At 53.7% G+C, this 17,632-nt stretch overlaps 1 protein-coding gene across 1 annotated transcript; it reads right to left on the reverse strand.

The window, feature by feature from the left end:
• Window positions 1–5,926: 5,926 nt before the first annotated feature.
• On the reverse strand, window positions 5,927–11,167 carry SFRP5 (secreted frizzled related protein 5). Its single transcript, XM_010333376.3, has 3 exons — window positions 10,480–11,167; window positions 8,811–8,888; window positions 5,927–7,067 (listed from the first exon to the last, which is right to left on the reverse strand). The coding sequence occupies exons 1-3, from the start codon at window positions 11,000–11,002 to the stop codon at window positions 6,721–6,723; spliced, it is 948 nt and encodes a 315-aa protein (XP_010331678.2). The 5' UTR covers window positions 11,003–11,167; the 3' UTR covers window positions 5,927–6,720.
• Window positions 11,168–17,632: the final 6,465 nt, after the last annotated feature.

Consider the following 17,632-nt stretch of genomic DNA (forward strand, 5'->3'; position numbering starts at 1 on the left):
GTCTGGGTGTGATCTGGGGGCTGAGAGGAGGAAAGCTGTGCCTTGCACGCAGGAGGGGCTCAGCATATGCCTATTGGATTGACTTGAGGCCCGGTCTTATGACCAAATTGTGAGGGCCCAGCACTGGGGGTTGGTGTTGGACTAGAACCTGGTAAACTCTAAACAATGTAGGCTTTAGATTGGAAAGATTTTAACTAATCCCCCCGAGAAAGCCAGAAAGGGTCAGCCTTCAGGGAGGCCAGGAGCAGCAGGAAAGAGGATTGGCTGTGAGATGCAAAGTACATGCCGTGCCCTGAGCTGGGGCAGGTGGGCAGTGGCTGGGTGCTGGGCACTAAGGGCTTTGTGTGCAGTACTCACTGCTCGCAACAACTCTGAGGTAGGCACTGTTTCCCCAAACTAGAAACAGAGTCCTGCAGCAGTAGAGCGTGGTGCCTGCTGTGGGCCAGCTTCATGCTTGGCCCCCTTTACCATCTGCTGGAGCGATGCTGGGGCCCATCGGCGTAAGGCACTGCCCGAAGGCTCGCCATGTTTTCCTCCTCTGTAAAGTGCACCTGCTGGTGATGCCTCGCTCGTGCGGGTGCTGTGAGGGAGAAATGAGAGTCTGCAGGAGGCATGGGGCACGGTGCCTGGCATACAGGACATGCTGGCTCCTAACTATCATCCTGGCCACCTTCAGAGGACAAACAGCTCTGTCCTAGGTGGCTTAGGACAGTTATTATTTTTTTTTAACCAGATAATTTTAGATTATTCTTCATAGAAGAATATCAGAGAGGCATGAGTGTAGTTTGGAAAAGCAGAGTCAATACATTTTGTTTTTGGAAAATGAAAACGCCAAATAGTGGTGAAATCTCAGCCATAACAGCAGTAACTTGAAACCTGTGTGTGCAGGCATGGATTACAGAGATGGGAGAAACATGGGTTTCCATCTTTGGGCCAGCAGCCTCAGAGAAGGGGAAGCTAGAGGGCCTTGTCCCCTTGAGGTGCCCCTGAGAATAGGCAGGGTACATAATTTTAAATTGCAGGTGCCACTGGGAAGCAAAGTCACGGAGGGATTGTGCTTTACAACTGGCTGCGTCCACAGCATGGAGAGGACCTGCATGTTGGTGGTCTGGAAGATAAACTGTCCATGTTTAAAAAAAAAAAAAATGTTCTCAGGCCCCCGAGGAGGGGATGGCGAACCAGACTGCCGTAGCCCTGGCGCTTGCTGGAGCAGGCCTGGGGCTCCAGCTCCCACAGCCTGGTGTGGGCTCAGGGCTTTGCCAACCCTTTTTGTGGTTGGTTCTGTTGAGCAGCCTCCTGTGAGCCCTGGCCGACCTTGACCTGGCAGTGGTTCCCGGGATCTTCAGGATTTTCGGCCCTGTGGCTGAAGCCACCTGAAGTTCTGTCTTTACCCCCTTGTCTCCCTGGGACCTTCAGGGCACCCCCTAAGAAGGGCCCTGGCCCAGCATCCGTCTTACAGCTTGTGGCCCTCAGGAAAATCCCTACTTTGATGGAGCACCTGTGCCAGGCACCATGCTGAGTGCATCATATCGAGACCTTGTGGCAGTCTCCAAAAGTGGGTTCTGTTGTTAGCTCTGTTTAATTGATGAGTAAATGGGGGCATGGGGAGGTTAGGGAGCCTGCCCAAGGTCACATGGCTAGTAAGCTGTGAAGCTGGGATGTGAATTGTGCCACCTGCACTTGTAGAGGCCTCATAGGAGAGCCTTGGGAGGACCAGCAATCCTGGGTGCTGCCCTCCCCTCTGTCTGGCCCCCACTGGCTCCAGGAGCTAGCCACTGAGCTAACAAGAGGGCCTGCCCACTAAGCACAGCCTCTCTTCTCCTCCCTCCCACCCTCAGCCCTAGTGAAGTGGGCTCAGCCTCAAGAACAGAGGCAGCCTTGTGGCTGAAGCTCCCCCAGCTCCCAGCCACCCCACCTCCAGGCTGCCTGGGTATGTTTCAACACCCCAGAGCAGCACATTCCATTCTCTGGCACAGCTGGGGGCTGGGGATTCCGTATTCCCCTGGCTGCCTGCTTTCTTCACAGCTCCAGCACAGCCTGCTGTCTGGGCTGGGACACAGGGTCCCAGCCACACACATTCCAGCAGCAACCACCCCCCACATTACATTTCCCCAGGAGTGAACTTCAGCCAGGATTACAGGCGACTAAACAGTTGTGGGATGTGAGCTTCCTTTGTGGAGACCTAAGGCTGGATGCTGGCAGGGCTGAGAGGGGAGAAGAGGTTGCGGGTGGGCTGTCTTTGGGAGTTAGGAGAAAAGCCACTGGCTCCTCTGCTACTGTCAGGATCCTTGGAGTGGGATTGAAGCAGGGCTCCCAGAAATCTTCCTGTGAGACAGGCTGGCAGAAGCATGGCTGCCTGCACCCCCCGGCCTTGGCTTTGTCCCTGCAGACAGTAGTATGATGATTAAGAGCATGAGGTCAAAATCTAGCACTGCCCTGTGCAAGCTGTGTGATCTCCAACAAGTTCCTTAACCTCTCTGAGCCTCAGCCACCATCACTGAAATGCCACTACCTCAAAGGGTTGTTGGGAGGCGTAAATTAGAATGCAAAAATGGGGTGAGGCACAGTGGCTCATGCCTGTAGTCCCAGCACTTTGGGAGGCCAAGGAGGAAGGATTGCTTGTGTCCAGGATTTTGAGAGCAGCCTGGGCAACATAATGGGAGACTTCAACTCTACAAAAACAAGAAATTAGCCGCATGTAGTGGCATGCTCCTGTGGTCCCAGCTACTTGGGAGGCTGAGATGGGAGGATTGCTTGAGCCCAGCAGGTTGAGGCTGCAGTAAGCCATGCTCATAATACTGTTTAACCTGGGCAACAGAGTGAGATCCTGTCTCAAAAAAAAAAAAAAAAAAATCATAGAATATAGAAGTATATGTGTGTTTGTTTTTTGAGATGGAGTCTTGCTTTTGTGGCCCATGCTGGAGTGCAGTGGTGCAATCTCGGCTCACTGCAACCTCTGCCTCCTAGGTTCAAGTGATTCTCCTGCCTCAGCCTCTTTAGTAGCTGGGATTACAGGCGCCTGCCACCATGCATGGGTAATTTTTGTATTTTTAGTAGTTTCACTATGTTGGCCACGCTGGTCTTGAACTCCTGACCTCGTGATTTGCCTACCTCAGTCTCCCAAAGTGCTAGGATTACAGGTGTGAGCCATTGCACCTGGCAAAAGTGTTTTGAGTAGTGCCTGCCACCCATCATGGCCTTGATATTTATTGATTACTAGTATTAGAGAAATATTTGTAATCTCTTCAATACTGGCCTATACCACCACCTGTATTTTTGAAGCAAAACCCCAAATATTGTTTCTAGCTCTCTTCTGAAAGTGGTGTTCTGGCTTTTAGACAAGATACTCTTGTCTTTTCCCTGCCTTCCTGCCAGTATTGTTTCTTAGTTGATTAATGAATCAATTAGGAATTTTGTTGAGCACCTGCTATGGACAGGCACTGTTAGGTCAAGGCTTTGGTTAATAAAAATACTCATTGCCATTTATTGGACATCTACATGCTGTGCCCACTTAATGCTCAGCAACCCTGTGAAGTAGACATTTTTACTCCATTTTATGGCTGGGCACTATTCCCGATGTCACACAGTCACTAAGTCACAGGATTAGAAGCCAGGACTGGACTGTACCTGCCTCTTCTCACCCCAACCTGGAGTGTTCAGCTGGCTACTCCCTAGTCCTTCCTGTCTTCTATTAGAACTCTAATTTTGTCCCCAGCTGAAAAAGCTTGACTTCCTCTGCTCTCTTGCACCTAGGGGTGGCCATGTGACTTAGTTTTGGCCAGTGAGCTAGAAGTGGAAATCTACAGGGTGGATTGCTGGGGAAATTGCTGTTTCCCTGATCAAAGGGGTCAGAGGCAGCTGACATGCTGTGCTCCTCACCCTTCCCCGCCTTGCTGTCTGGAATGTGGTGAAGTTGGAAGGAGGCATTGTCTATAACCACGAGAATGAATGTCGCCCCATGGCAGGGCAGGACACAGGAGCTGGACATAGACTTCCCACTTGTGCACCTCCAACCCTGTTGTGTGGAGAAGCTGAGGTTTTGGTTCCTGGGGTTTCTGTTCTGTGCGGTTGGGGGCTGCATCATTCACTGCACCCAGGTGCTCTCCGGGCAGCACAGCTGCTGGGTTTCCAGCCAGTGGGTGGGAGCCTTGTGTGACTGAAGGAAATGAAGGGTAGGGCTCAGGCCTGGAAGGACCTCCCTGGTCTTTGAGAAGATTCTTTTTGGTCCCAGCAAAGAGATTCCTGGTGGGTCTGACAGCAGATGTCGGGGGACAGCAGATGTTTCAAACTGGGCCTTGACCCCTTGTATGGGTAGAGGAGTGGCTTCCTGGGCTTCATGGGATGGGCTAAGGGAGCCCTCCCCTCGCCCCGCTGCCCCACGGCTGCCAGCATCTGGCAGAGGAAATCAGCACAGTACTTCAGCCAGGGCAGGCCCCGTCCTGTGTGCCCATGGAAAAATCATCCCTGGTCCTGGTTGACCACAGAAGTGTCCATAAACATTTGGTCAGGGTAGGAGGCTGGGAGACAAGGGGCGGATTCAGGGAGCCAGGTGCGCTGGCAGGGTTTGGGCGTGGGTGGGTGAGGGAGGAACAAGGTGGCCTGTGCAGCCGCTGACCTGCGGTGAGGCCACCTGCCTGCCCAGGCTGATTTATGGGTGCGCTGCCGGACCACCTGCTAGCCAGAAGTTAGGGGAGTGTGCACGCATGGCCCACAGCAGAACGCGGCTCCTCGCCCCTCTGGAGTCATTTCCCTGAGGTGATGTGCGCCTCCGAGAGTGAAAGTCGAGGCTTTCCTCAGCTCCAGAACGAGGCTTCTTTGTCTTGGAGGAACAGCAGGACTTGACTGGACTTGGCATCCCAGCTTTACCCCCCACTGGTGGGGAGAGCCCTCAGGGGGTGCCCCTAGCCTCCTGCTCTGGGTACATCTGGCATCTGCTGACGGACCCCCCAGGGAGCTCCTTCCTGGCACTGCCCTCTCCACAGGCTGCCCATTAGAGTGGGAGTGGCTTCTCGCCTCCATCTCAAGCTTTCTCCCCCCACCCCAGCCGTCCACCTCAAGGCAGCAGCCTCCATCTGCTCTGAGCCCACTGGGGCACCCCCTCAGCCCCTTGCCCTCTCCCTGTCTCAGTTGTCACCTTATCTAGATAGTAGTTCTCAATTCTGGCTGCACATCACCGCAGGGAACATCTAAAAACACCAACTCCTGGTCACCCTACAGAGATTCTGATTTCATTGCATTAAGAGTAGGGCCCATGTTCTGTAAAGGATCCCTAGATGATTCTACCGTTTTTATGTGTTAAAATGCAGGGATACGGCAGGTCTGCGTTTCTTTGCTGCTGTTGTGGAGTCAGGGTCTGGCTCTGTTGCCCAGGTGGGTCTTGAACTCCTGAGCTTAAGGGTTCCTCCCACCTCAGCCTCCCAAAGTGCCGAGATTACAGGCATGAGCCACTGCGCCCCTGGCCAGATGCTGCCTTTCTAACCAGCTCCCAGGTGATGCCCATGCTGCTGGACCAGGGACAGGTAAGGAGCAGTGCCTGCAGTGTGTGAAAGCCGGAGGAGAGGAGTGACTCGTCTTTGACCTCAGGCTTTTCAGGGTAGTTCCCTGTGGCCCCGTCTTCTTGGACTCCTCTGATTAGGCCCTGGTTTTATGGGGGAGCTGCTGTGGGACCATGGAATCTTCTGACCGTGGGAGAAAGCTGGGGAACTGGCACCTGCATTCTTCCTCAGGGACAAAAATAACGGCCATCTCCATCCCTCACTTAGCGGTCAGAATGGCAGGGTGACCCTTGCTACGTACTACAAAACACAGGCCTTGCTTTTCTTAGGCATTCCAAGGAGGTCTTGTGGCCAGGCCGTGGGTTCAGACAAGGCCTTCTTTCTGAAGGTCCGTTCTAAACCTCCCTCTCCCCCCACCTCTTGGCAACCAGCTGACAAAGAAACCACCTGGTCCAAACCAATGATTGTTTTCCTTGATTTAGTTAAAAAGTAAAAAAAAAAAAATTAGAAAATTCAACCCTGCATGTATTGGTTGTCTAGTACCTATGTCCTCACAGCAGAAGCAATAACTTATCATCAGGATGAAAGGGAGATGCGGAGGCTGCGGAGTGAACCCTGGGACGTGGGCCTGCAGGTGTCCGGGAAGGGGGTATGTGCCAAGGGTGGGCTGGGCTTGCTCTCCAGCCCAGGGAGAGCTCTCTGCCTTGGGACAGGGACTTGGGCAAGCTGGGGAAGGCAGGGGGTGTGGCTGGAGGCATTAAGACCCTAACTCGTTTCCTTTCGGGGCTAGGATGATGCATACAGGGGCAATGGGGAGAACTGTCTCCCCAACAGCTTAGCCTAATATTGAGATTTCCCTCTTCGAGGCGAGGCCCCACCCTGACAGGGGAGCCGGAGCTGACTTCACCATCTACTCTGAAACCTCCGACACAGGGTGGCCCGAGCCCCTCCACCCTTCCCTCACCCTCTCCTCCCCTGCCTACCTTCTGAGACCCTGGGGTCTTCTCCCAGATGACGAAGCCCTGCTCCTGAGAGAGGAAGCCAACATCCCAGGGACCTCAGGACCCCCAGGCAAAAAGGACAGCCTGGGCTCCGTGCCCATCCCTTGGGGCCTGTGCCAGTAACAACACTCATGGAAACACCCTCCGGCAGGGCCGGGTCAGCCTGGAAGTTGGGGCGGGGCCAGAGGGCAAAGCACAGCTGGCAGGGCAGGGAGGAGTGCCCTTCAGTGGGGCTCTGCGGCCCCGTAGAAGAAAGGGTAGTAGAGGGAGCAGGGGTAGGAGAACATGAATTTGACTGCAAACTTCATCTCCTTATTCTTCTTGTCCCAGCGGTAGACGGCCATGAGCAGCAGCTGTCCGTCCACTTTGCGACCCATGACCAGGAAGCTGCCCGACAGGCCGTCCAGCTGTGGGCAGGGGCAGCCCGCGCCGTTCTTCATGTGCAGCACCAGCCGCTTGGTGTCCTTGCGCTTCAGGGGGCCCGGCTTGAGCAGCTTCTTCTTTTTCTGGGCTCCAATCAACTTCCGGTCCCCATTCTCTATCTTAATCTCCTTGATGCGCATTTTGACAACTGTGGGAAGGAAAGACAGAGGCAGGTTGGGAATGGTCAGATCTACGTGGGATGCTGGTGGGCCCAGAGCTGGTGTGTTCTGGACCTTCAGCTCAGGGAGCCAGATGCTCTGCGGGGCTTGGAAGGGAGGAGCTTGTACGTGCACATTTTCATATTTAGAAAGCACTTGTCATGCTGTACTCTCACGGACAGTAGCACGTTTCATCCTCAAGGTACAGGAGAGGGGAAACGAAGGCTAGCGAGCTTGTGACCTGCGTGAATTGAGAGCCCAGGCTCTTCTGAGACACCAAATGCAGGGTGGAGAGCTCTTGATGGAGCAGCGTGTGGGCTCCCCAGGGCAGGGACAGGGAGTAGATGGGAGTGGGACTCACTGCTTGGAAAGGGGTCCTTGTGATGGAAGGAGACTGGACTTCCTGGTCGCTGGGGATGATTCCCATTGGATTTCTGGCTGTGTGTGAGTGTATGGTATGGGGTAAATGTGGGGTGTGTATATGTGTAGTGCGTGTGGTGGGAGCGGTGGTGGGCTGGCAGATATTTAACAGCTGACTCTGTGGACGAGGGGCCCTGCTTTGCATTTGTGGACATCTGTGGGGTATATCCTCCCATCATGACTGACTGCATGACTGGGCGTGGAGCTGGGGATACACACAGTTCAGCTCTTGCTGGTGTGAACACACCACTGTACAGTGATACTTACGTGTGTGTGAGAGAGGTTGTACGGCGGGCGGGAGTGTGTGTGTAGGGTGGTTCTGTGGATGAGGGTGTTTGTGGTATGTATAGGAGCGGGGCGGGGGTGAGGGAGGTGGATGAAGACAGGATCTGCGGCCAGAGAGCCACGTGCAGGTCACTGTAGATGTAGGGAGCCTAAGGAGTCCTGCCTCAGGGTGGGGTGGGGTGTCCCTCGGGCTGGTCTCTCCCTTCTTCAGGCTTCTGGGCCCCCATCTCTGAGGGACCAGGGAGAAGCCAGAGAATAATTCTGCCCACTGTGGGCAGGAAATTGTTGTAAAATCTCGTTCCTTCTCTTTAAGTCTTCTTTTCTCTCTCTGAGACACACACACACACACACACACACACACACACACACACCCCTTGCAATAGCAGTATTCTCTTTCCAAACAGGCTACCAACATAAAAGACTCCTCTGAAGAAAGGACTTCATTACTGTGTCCTTTTTTCTTTTTTATAGACAGGGAGGCTAAGACACAAAACAGGGAACCGACTTGGCAAAGGCCACACTGGACTGCGGGGCCCATGTGTGAGCCAGGTCCTGACTGGACTTGGATGGGAAGGCTCTGGGATGAAGTTTTGGGAACAGGCGACCACAGCTCCTCTGGTAGGAGGTGTGCTGAGTCCCAGGTGGAGGTACCAGGGACAGTTTCCCCCATTCCATCCTGGAGCCCTCACTCCCCACCTGCCTCCCTCCATCTCTGCGCTAAGCCTGCATCGTCCACAGAGATGATCCAGCCATGGAGGCCCCTCTGAAGATGACACCAAGGGAGGGCTGCGGGAGCCCTGGCCGGGGTGGTTTCTGAGGCCCAGGGCCCATGGCCTTGAGGGACTTCTGAAGGTCCTGAAATGATGCAGAAAGAGGGGCATTTCTCTTGGGAGAGAGTTTATGGTCATTATTGGATTCTAAACGGGACCCATTCACTGTGATGGATGTGGGCACATATGTTTCCGTGTGTGTAGAAAGAGGGGTTGGGAGTGGTGTCGGGGCAGTGGCCGCGTGGGCCCCACACTCACCGAAGTCACTGGAGCACATCTGCTCCATGAGGCCATCGGCACTGTGCTCCATCTCACACTGGGCACAGATCTTGGTCACTGAAAAGAGAAAGTTGGTGAGGAGATTGGAGTTCCAGAGCTACTCAGGGTGCAGGCTTCCTCACTGTCCAGCCACTTCCCCCTGCCAAGCCTCTACTTCCTTATCAAGAAATGGGATGATGGCAGTCATATCACTACCTGCTCACAGAGTGATTGACCATCACGAGATAAGCTGTGCAGGGACCAAACTGCCAGGTGGGCACAGTGACTGCCCCATGACCCCGGTGGCTGCAGCCATGGTGTGCAATGTCTTAAATTTTATCTCCTCTCATCCTCAGCCTAAGAAGTAGGGATTCTTATTCATTCATATATATATATATATATATTTATATATATTTTGGAGATGGAGTCTCACTCTGTCACCCAGGCTGGCGTGCAGTGGCTCTCCAATCTTGGCTCACTGCAACCTCTGCCTCCCCAGTTCAAGTGATTCTTCTGCCTCAGTTGCCCCAGTAGCTGAGATTACAGGCATGTGCCACCATACCCAGCTAATTTTTGTATTTTTAGTAGAGATGGGGTTTCACCATGTTAGCCAGGCTGGTCTAGAACTCCTGACTTAAAGTGATTCACCCACCTTAGCCTCCCAAAGTGCTGTGGTTACAGGCGTTGGCCACTGCACCTGGCCCTTATTCCTGTTTTGGAGGAAAGGGAACTGAGACCCAGAGGGTCAAATCTGGCAGCAGACAGGGAGGAAGGGGGAGAGGGCATGGAGCCAGCCTGGAAGAGCTGTGTGGACCAGCACAGCAAAGGGGAGGCTGAGGCCAGAGAGAAATTAGGGTTCAGGGGCCTGAGGGTGTGGGTTGGAGGAGGGACTTAGGATCTCATAGGTTTTATGAACCTGGGATGGCTATTTTATGGATGGGGAAACTGAGGCTCAGTGAAGTCAAGTGGCTTGCCTAAGGGCTTTTTTTTTTTTTTTTGGAGGAGAGCCTAATCTGCTCTTCCTTTTGCACTGAGCCTGATCCAAATGACTTCCAGCCAGGGGAACTGGGGAAGAGGGTGGAGAGCTTAGGGTTCCAGGTACAGAAAACGGGAAGGCAGACCATAGCGCAGGAACATTCTTAGCTCCTAGTCTTTCCCCACATTGCTTCCCTCACCTCTCCTCTCTTCTCAAGGTCCCAACATGGGGTGGGGGTGATGCTTGCTTTGGATCCTGGGGATCCAGATGAAAGGCACTGTTTAACGACCCCAGGCATTCTTGGGCCGAAAGGGGCCATAAGGCATTTAACAGGACGTCCCAGGTTGGGGGCACGGCACGGGTGGATTCTCAGCAGCTTGGTTAGGTGGGCACTTCGAGGGGTGCCAGGGGTATTCAGGGAGAGAGCCAGAGGGAAGGTCCGGACCGCAGGGAGGCACTACACTGCCACTCCCTGGGGAGGTGGGAAGGCTGCGGGGGATAATTCCAGGGTCGCTGGGTTGAGCTAGGACAGTGTGTGTGCGCGCGTGCGTGCGTGTGTGTGTGTGTGTGTATGTGTGTGTGTATGTGTGGTGGGGCAGGGAGCTGCACCTCTTGGGGGGTTCGCAGAGCTGTGCTAACTGGCGGGGAGCGGAGGGCCGTCGGAGCGCGCGGGGACGGCGGCGGCGGCGCTACCTGGAGGCGCGGTGGCGGGCAGGTGCCCGAACTGCACGGCGATGCAGAGGTCGTTGTCCAGCGGGAACTTGTGGCAGTGCAGCATCTCCGGCCAGGGGAAGCCGTAGGCCTCCATGAGCGGCGCGCAGCCGGCGCGCACCGCCTCGCACAGGGAGCGGCATGGGTAGATGGGCCGGTCGAGGCAGACGGGCGCGAAGAGCGAGCACAGGAAGACCTGCGTGTCCGAGTGGCAGCGCTTGGCCAGCAGCGGCAGCCAGCTGCTCGCCTGCTGCTTCACTTCGGCCAGGCTCTCGTGCTCCAGCAGGTTGGGCAGCCGCATGCGCTTGTAGCCCACCGTGTGGCAGAGCGGCAGGTCGGCGGGGATGTCGAGGCACTGCGGCGGCTTGGAGTAGGAGCGGCCGTGCAGCGGTTCGGCCTGCCAGCCGTAGTAGTCGTACTCCTCGCCGCACGCCGGCGCCCAGCGCAGCGCCCCCAGCAGCAGCGCCAGCGCGGCAGTCCGCGCGCCCCCCGCCGCCGCCCGCATGGCTGCGCCGTCTCCAGGCGCGCACCGCGCAACCCCCGGACGCTCGGTGCGCGGCGGCCCAGGTGCCCAGGCGTGCGCCCCCGGCTCCGACGCTCTCCAGCAGCCGCGGCGGAGGTCGCCCAGGTGGGTGGCAGCCTACGCTCGGCTCCGGGCGCCCGGACTGATCCTGGCGCCTCCCACCTCGGGGCTCCTGCCCAGGCCTCGCCGCGTGCCCCAGCCAATCTCCGGCCGCCCGGCCCCCGCCCTGAGGCGGGGAGGCAGGGAGAGGCCCCTCGGCCCCTCCCGCCACATACCCGCGCGTCCCGCCCAGCTCCGGGTCTTGCGCCCGTCTCCCGGCTAGGCTCCCCTGCCGCGGCTCTGGCCTCTCCTAGCGCTTCTCCCTGGGGCTCCCTGCCTCCCTGGGCATTTTCCTCACCCCTCACCTACTCCATCCTTCCTTCTTATCTCTCTCCACCACAGCCTCTCCTGTGCCTTTTCTCACTTCACTTGCTTATCTCTCTGCCTCGGCCTTTCTCCCTCCGATCTGTTTTCTCTTCCCTGACACCTCGGTCCTTCTTCTGCCTGATGGGAGGCTCCTGCTGCCCCACACCCTCCTGGATCTTCTGGTCCTCCGGGCAGGCCTTCATTGAGCTTGGTGCCAGGCCCTGTGCTCGCTGCTGGGGAATCAAAGATGGGTGTGACCCAGAACCCACCTTCAGGTCCAAGATAGTCCAGTGGGGGTGAAGGTAACCATAGGTTCTATTTAGAGAGATCTTACTACCTGCCAGGGACGGTGCAAGGTACTTTCCAAGCTTATCAGCTGTTATTAATGAAAGCCAATACTCAGTGGGTGCTAATTGTCTGCCCAGTCTGATCTAAGCACATTGCATGAACTCCCTCAGCTAATTTTCACAATAATGCTAGATGGTGGGTAGGTACTATTACTGTCCCCACCTTACAGATAAAGATCCTGTGGCACAGAGGTTAAGCACGGATTAGAGCTGGGATTTGAACCCAGATAGTCTGGTTCTAGAGTCAGAGCCCAGAAACAGCCAAGAGGCCTGGATTCTGAGTCTGCAGGCCTAGTGACCAAGGGGATGGGGAGTTCAGAGAGGTGGAGTAACTGGCTGTTGGCCACATGGCTCATATGTGAAGAAGATAGGATTTGAATCCAGGTGTTGGGCTCCAAAGGCCAGGCCTTAACCACTCTGTGGTAAGATAACTTCCAACCCATGGCAGGGAATTTGGTGGGGGGAGAAGGAATTGATGGTGTCTCTGAGTGGGGCACCCAGGCAAGCATCAGTGGGGAGGGGACCTTCAGGAGCCCCATGCTTGGTGCCTTTCTCTCCTGAGTCCTGCCTTTCACTGGCGTTCCCTTGAGAGGAATTTGGACTGGAGGCTTGAAGGGAGGGGAATTCCTTCCAGAGAGCCTAGCTTGACACCTGACCTCCCAGCGTTTGGTGGGGAGGGTACCCTGGGGAAGTGTCCCCTAGAAGGGCTTGGGGAGATGGGGACTGGCTCTGCTGGGAGGCAGGAGTACTGGGGCACTTTCCCCCTCTACTCCTCCCCTTAGTCTCACTGACAGATATTTCCAGGGCTCCTGTCTTCCTCTGGGTCTGTCCTTGTAGTGGTAGTGGAGAAGGGTGAGGGGCCACTCATTAATATTCATGGAAGACCCATGGAGTGCATACTCTCTGCAAGGAATGGGGTAAGGTATGGAAGGGGACACAGAGGTGCAAAAGACATGGATGGCTCTCCTCCGTCTGATCTAGTTGTAAGAAAAAGACACAAGGCAGACAGAGGAAGCAGGAGAAGCCTCAGCCACTGAGCCCCAAGGGTGGGATGGGCTGTGTTTGACGTCCAGGATGATCTAGTGGGGTCCAGGTGGAGTAAGCTTTGGCCTTCCCTTCCCCTCTCCCTTTCCCAGCTCCCAGCATGAAGAGGTTATGCAGATGGCCACTCAGAAGGTGGAGGACAGGTCTCTGCAGGGCCAGGCAGTGCAGAGTAGCAATGGTGCGAGAGCCTGGGCTCTGGAGACGATGGAGACAGCTTCAGATCCTGGCCACATACTAGCTGTATGACCTTGGCAAGTTCTTAACCTGATTTCCTTCTTTGTAAAATGGAATTTCTTCAGCAGTTATTGTGAAGAGCAAATAAGGTGAATGGAAGGAAAGCCCCCTGCACAGTGCCAACACACAGAATGAACACCTAGGAATGCCAGATCCCCAAGGGATGTGTGACTTTGGGGTAAAAATGTGGTGTGTGGGCTAGGTACAGTGACTCTCACCTGTAAATCCCAGTGCTTTGGGAGGCTGAGGTGAGAGGATCACTTGAGCCCAGGAGTTTGAGACCAGCATGGGCAACACAGCAAGATCCCATGTCTACAAAAAATAGAAAAGTTAGCTGGGTATGGTGCATGCGCCTGTAATCCCAGCTACTCGGGAGGCTGAGGTGAGAGGATCCCTTTAGTTCAGGAGTTCGAGGTTACAGTGAGCTGTGATTGCACCACTGCGTTCCACCTGGGCAACGGAGCAAGACCCTGTCTCTTAAAAAAAGAAAGTGGTGTGTGTTCCGAAAGCCCTTGGATGCCTTGGCTCTGGCTCTGGTTTGGAGCTCTCTGAACAGCAGTTCTGCCCCCTGCACCCTGACTCTCCCACCCCTCCGGGCTTGGCAGGCTCTTGCCCTCCAGGGGAGGTGTGGCCTTGGGCACTGGCAGGGGTATTGGAGCCCCCAGGTGGTTGTGCAAGGTGCTGGCTCCTTGGGCAGTTGATTGGCTGTGCTGTTCTTGGCGTCCCAGTGCCTGGCCTGGACAGAGCAGGGCTTTGTTCCTACTGGTGCTTATGTAAGAAATGCACATGGCTGGGGAGCTGTGAGTCCTTACCTGACAGCTCCAAGGCCTGTCGCGGGCAGAGGGGCCAGGTTAGAAGCTTCCTGGAAGCGGAGCATGGACAGTCTTGACCTGGCAACTCTGTTGTGGGGACCCCCAAGGGCCCCTGACACGGGACAGGGTGAAACTTGACAGGAGCCAAGCCGAGGTGAGGGCTGTGCCACGGGGCTGTTGTCAGGGGAGCTGTCTCTCAGTGGCCCTTTTCCCTGGCTCTGCAGCCTGGACAGGAGAAGGCTGCTCTCTGAGGCAGTGCCCCTTCTTGCTGAGGCTGAACCAGGGCCTAAGCAGCGGGTGGAACACCTGGGCACCGTGATGGGCACCTGTCAATCTCAGAGCATCCACAGCCTGTCCAGACCTTCCCCCCAGCTGATGGAGGGGACCATTTTTGCCAAAAAATGTGTACTCGTGTTTTGTTGTGAGCAAAGTTCTATATAAATATTTAGATCAAACTTGCTAATTATGTTATACATTTTCTACTCTTTTATTGTCTATTTCAATGGTTCTCAAAGTGTGGTCAGCATTCCCCGGGGGACCCCAAGACTCTTTCCAAAGTGGTATACAAGGTCAAAATTGTACATAATTCAAATGCCCATTCAAAGAACAAGATAGGCCAATGGATTTTAAGGTAATTGGGTAAGAGAAGCTAATTGATATGGTTTCAGATTCTGAATTACGTTTAAGAAACTATAGATGTCAGGCCAGGTGAGGTGGCTCCTGCCTGTAATCCCAGCACTTTGGGAGACCCAGGTGGACAGATTACTTGAGCTCAGGAGTTTGAGACCAGCCTGGGCAACAGGGTGAGACCCTGTTTCTACTAAAAATACAAAAATATAGCCAGGCATGGTGGTGTGCGCCTGTGGTCCCAGCTACTCAGGAGGCTGAGGTGGGAGGATTGACGCTTGAGTGAGGATTGGGGAGTGGGTTTTGTTGCGGGGGGCGGGGGCAGTGGAGGTTGCAGTGAGCCAAGATTGCGCCACTACACTCCAGTCTGGGTGACAGAGAGAGACCCTGTCTCAAGAAAAATCAATAAATAAATAAAATAAAAAGAAAAGGAAATTACACATGTCAGTCTTTGGGGTAGTATCAAAGAAGCATATCCACAATGAACTGAAAAGGCCATGAAAATACTCCTCCCTTTTCCAACTACATTTATGTGCGAGACCAAATTTTCTTCATATACTTCAACCAAAACAACATATGGCAACAGATTGAATGTAGAAGCAGATATGAGAATCCACTGTCTTCTGTTAAGCTAGATATTACAGAGATTTGCAAAAATGTAGAACAATGTCACTCTTCTCATTAAAATGAATTTTTCTTTTGAAAAATATTATTTTTTACAAAAATTATGTTAACATATTAACATTTATTATTTTAAATGCATTAATGCATTTAACTTTTTCTCATTTTTAGTTCCAAATATGGTGAATAATGATAGGTATAAACCCATATAAACCAAATCTCTTTGGGATTCTCAATTTTTTTTTTTTTTTTTTTTTTGAGAAGGAGTCTCGCTGGAGTGCAGTGGTGCAACCTCGGCTGTCTACAACCTCTGCCTCCCAGGTTCAAGCCATTCTCCCGCTTCAGACTCCCAAGTAGCTGGGATTACAGGTGTGCACCAACATACCTGGCTAATTTTTAGTAGAGACGGGGTTTCACCATGTTGGTTAGCCAGGCTGGTCTCAAATTCCTGACCTCAGGTGATCTACCTGCTTCAGCCTCCCAAACTGCTGGGATTACAGGTGTGAGCTACCTCGCCCAGCCTGGGGTTCTCCATATTTAAGAGCACAAAGAGGTTCTGAGACCAAAATGTTTAAGAACTACTGAGCTACTTAATCTGCCCACTTCTGATAGAGGTATATGAAATCTACTGTGTATATGGGTTTGGCAATTTTTCCTTTTTTTGAAATCAGTTTTTTGCTTTGTATACCTTGATGCTATGTTGTCAGGTGTATAAAGCTTTGTGATTTTTATAGCTTCTGGTTGAGTTGTAACTTCTATCTGTATGAAATATCCTTTTTTATTCCTTTTAGTGCCTTAGGCCTTAGGAATAATGATTTCATGAACCAACACTTAACCAGAACCTGCTATGGGGCAGGTATAGATGTGAAAGCGACTTGGTCCTTGTCTGTGTGGAGTACACAGGCACGTGAAGGCAGTGTACGCAGTGCAGCAGGAAGAGTCTGGGCTTCAGAGTCAGACTGACCTGTGCTGAATTCTGAGTACTTCCTAGTGGTGTGTCCTTGGGCCTGTGTGTGTTGGACCTTGAACCTCAGTTTTTATCTATAAAACAGGGTTAATAGCATCTATGTACTGGTATTGCTGGTCTGTGAAAGCTTCCTGAGATAATGAGTGACAGCGGCACCCTGTAGTGTCCTGTGTAGTCACTCTGTGATCAATGCTGCAGCACAGCCAGATCTGCCCCATTTATGTCTCTTGACAAGGCCCGCAGGAGAGGCAGTTTGGGGCAGTGGGGAGCACACCAAGCTGGGATTTGAAAGATCTGAGTTACACTTGTTTAATTCACTAGCAAAAGTATTTTAATTGCTTTTTAGTTTATTGAGATCCTGAGTCTCAGTTGCCTTATCTGTGCAGTGGCAGGGACCACATTGCCCTGCATTCTCCATGAGGTTGTCTTGAGGATCCAGTGTGGTAATGGAATGGGCTTGGGATGATGATGGAGGTGGGGCCGAGGAATGGAAGAATGCCCCAGGGTCGCTGTTGCCTCCCCTGTCCCGGGCTATGAAGAAGCCTTGCCAACACAGGCTTGCCCACCGAGGGCTGGGGTGACTGAAGTGGTAAGATGGGGTCTTGTCATTATTTCAGGCTCCTGGAACTGTCTGCCTTTTACAATCCCAGTGCTCCTCTGCCAGGGTGGGGTCTTTATAGCAGCTGCCATTGAGTGCCCATTACAAAGCCAGGGTGAGTGGTCTAATTAACGAAACTATCAGTGCCGGCAGGGGCCTACTGTCCCCAAGCATCACCCTCCTGGTCTCCCACCATTTTCCGTAAGAGGAAGCTGAACATTGGCCTTCCTGAGCCCGCAGTCCAGAGCCCTTCCTACCACACCTCCTGTTGTTTTACTTTCCAGCATTTTAGCTTTGTCAATTGCGAAGTCAACATCTGTCCCAGGGGCCCCCAGCTGTGCAGAGCCTCTCTGCTGAGCAGCCTGTGCTCTGGTTGGCAGTTCAGGCAGGCCTGCTCGGCATCGCTGGGTAGGCTGGTCACGGAGGGGCTTAAGCAGGACTTACTGGCCATTGAATCGAGTGACCAGGGAGGCCAGCCTCAGTCCTCCCTTCCATGAGCCTAGCTACCGACATCCTGGATTTCACATGGCTTGAGGAACGAGAGCAGAGGCGAGGCTTCTCTTGGGCCTGGGGCTGAGTCCAGCTCAAAGTGTGCCTGTCTGAACCATGGAGGCAGGTGGGATGGGTTGAGCACTGCTGGCAGTCTCTAGCTGGGGCTGTGGATGGAGAGAAGGCTGAATACTGCTCTCCTCTTCTCCCTGGGTTCCCAGCACACCTGGAGCCCCTGGGCTGTGGCCAGTTGGCAGCACTGGCTAGAAGCACACTGGAGAGGCCGTCCAGTGTTTTGGTTAAAAGTGTGAACACTGGAGCCAGATGGGTTCTGACTTCAGCAATGCCACTTGACCTTGGGCAAGTTATTTAACCTCTCTGTGCCCCAGTTTCCTCATCTGTAGAAAGGGGATATTAACAATAATTTCTTATAGAATTATTGAGGTTAAAGTTAATTTTAAAGATCGC

Source organism: Saimiri boliviensis, chromosome 12 (assembly GCF_048565385.1).
Source record: "Saimiri boliviensis isolate mSaiBol1 chromosome 12, mSaiBol1.pri, whole genome shotgun sequence".
NCBI lineage: Eukaryota > Metazoa > Chordata > Mammalia > Primates > Cebidae > Saimiri > Saimiri boliviensis.

What these genes read in the sequence shown, in the direction of transcription:
- SFRP5 (XM_010333376.3), bottom strand. Translation starts at nt 11,002, where the DNA reads ATGCGGGCGGCGGCGGGGGGCGCGCGGACTGCCGCGCTGGCGCTGCTG. An exon ending in GCCCGCCACCGCGCCTCCAG is followed by an intron (nt 8,889 to 10,479) that starts GTAGCGCCGCCG and finishes TTCTCTTTTCAG; the next exon opens with TGACCAAGATCTGTGCCCAG. An exon ending in GATGTGCTCCAGTGACTTCG is followed by an intron (nt 7,068 to 8,810) that starts GTGAGTGTGGGG and finishes TCCTTCCCACAG; the next exon opens with TTGTCAAAATGCGCATCAAG.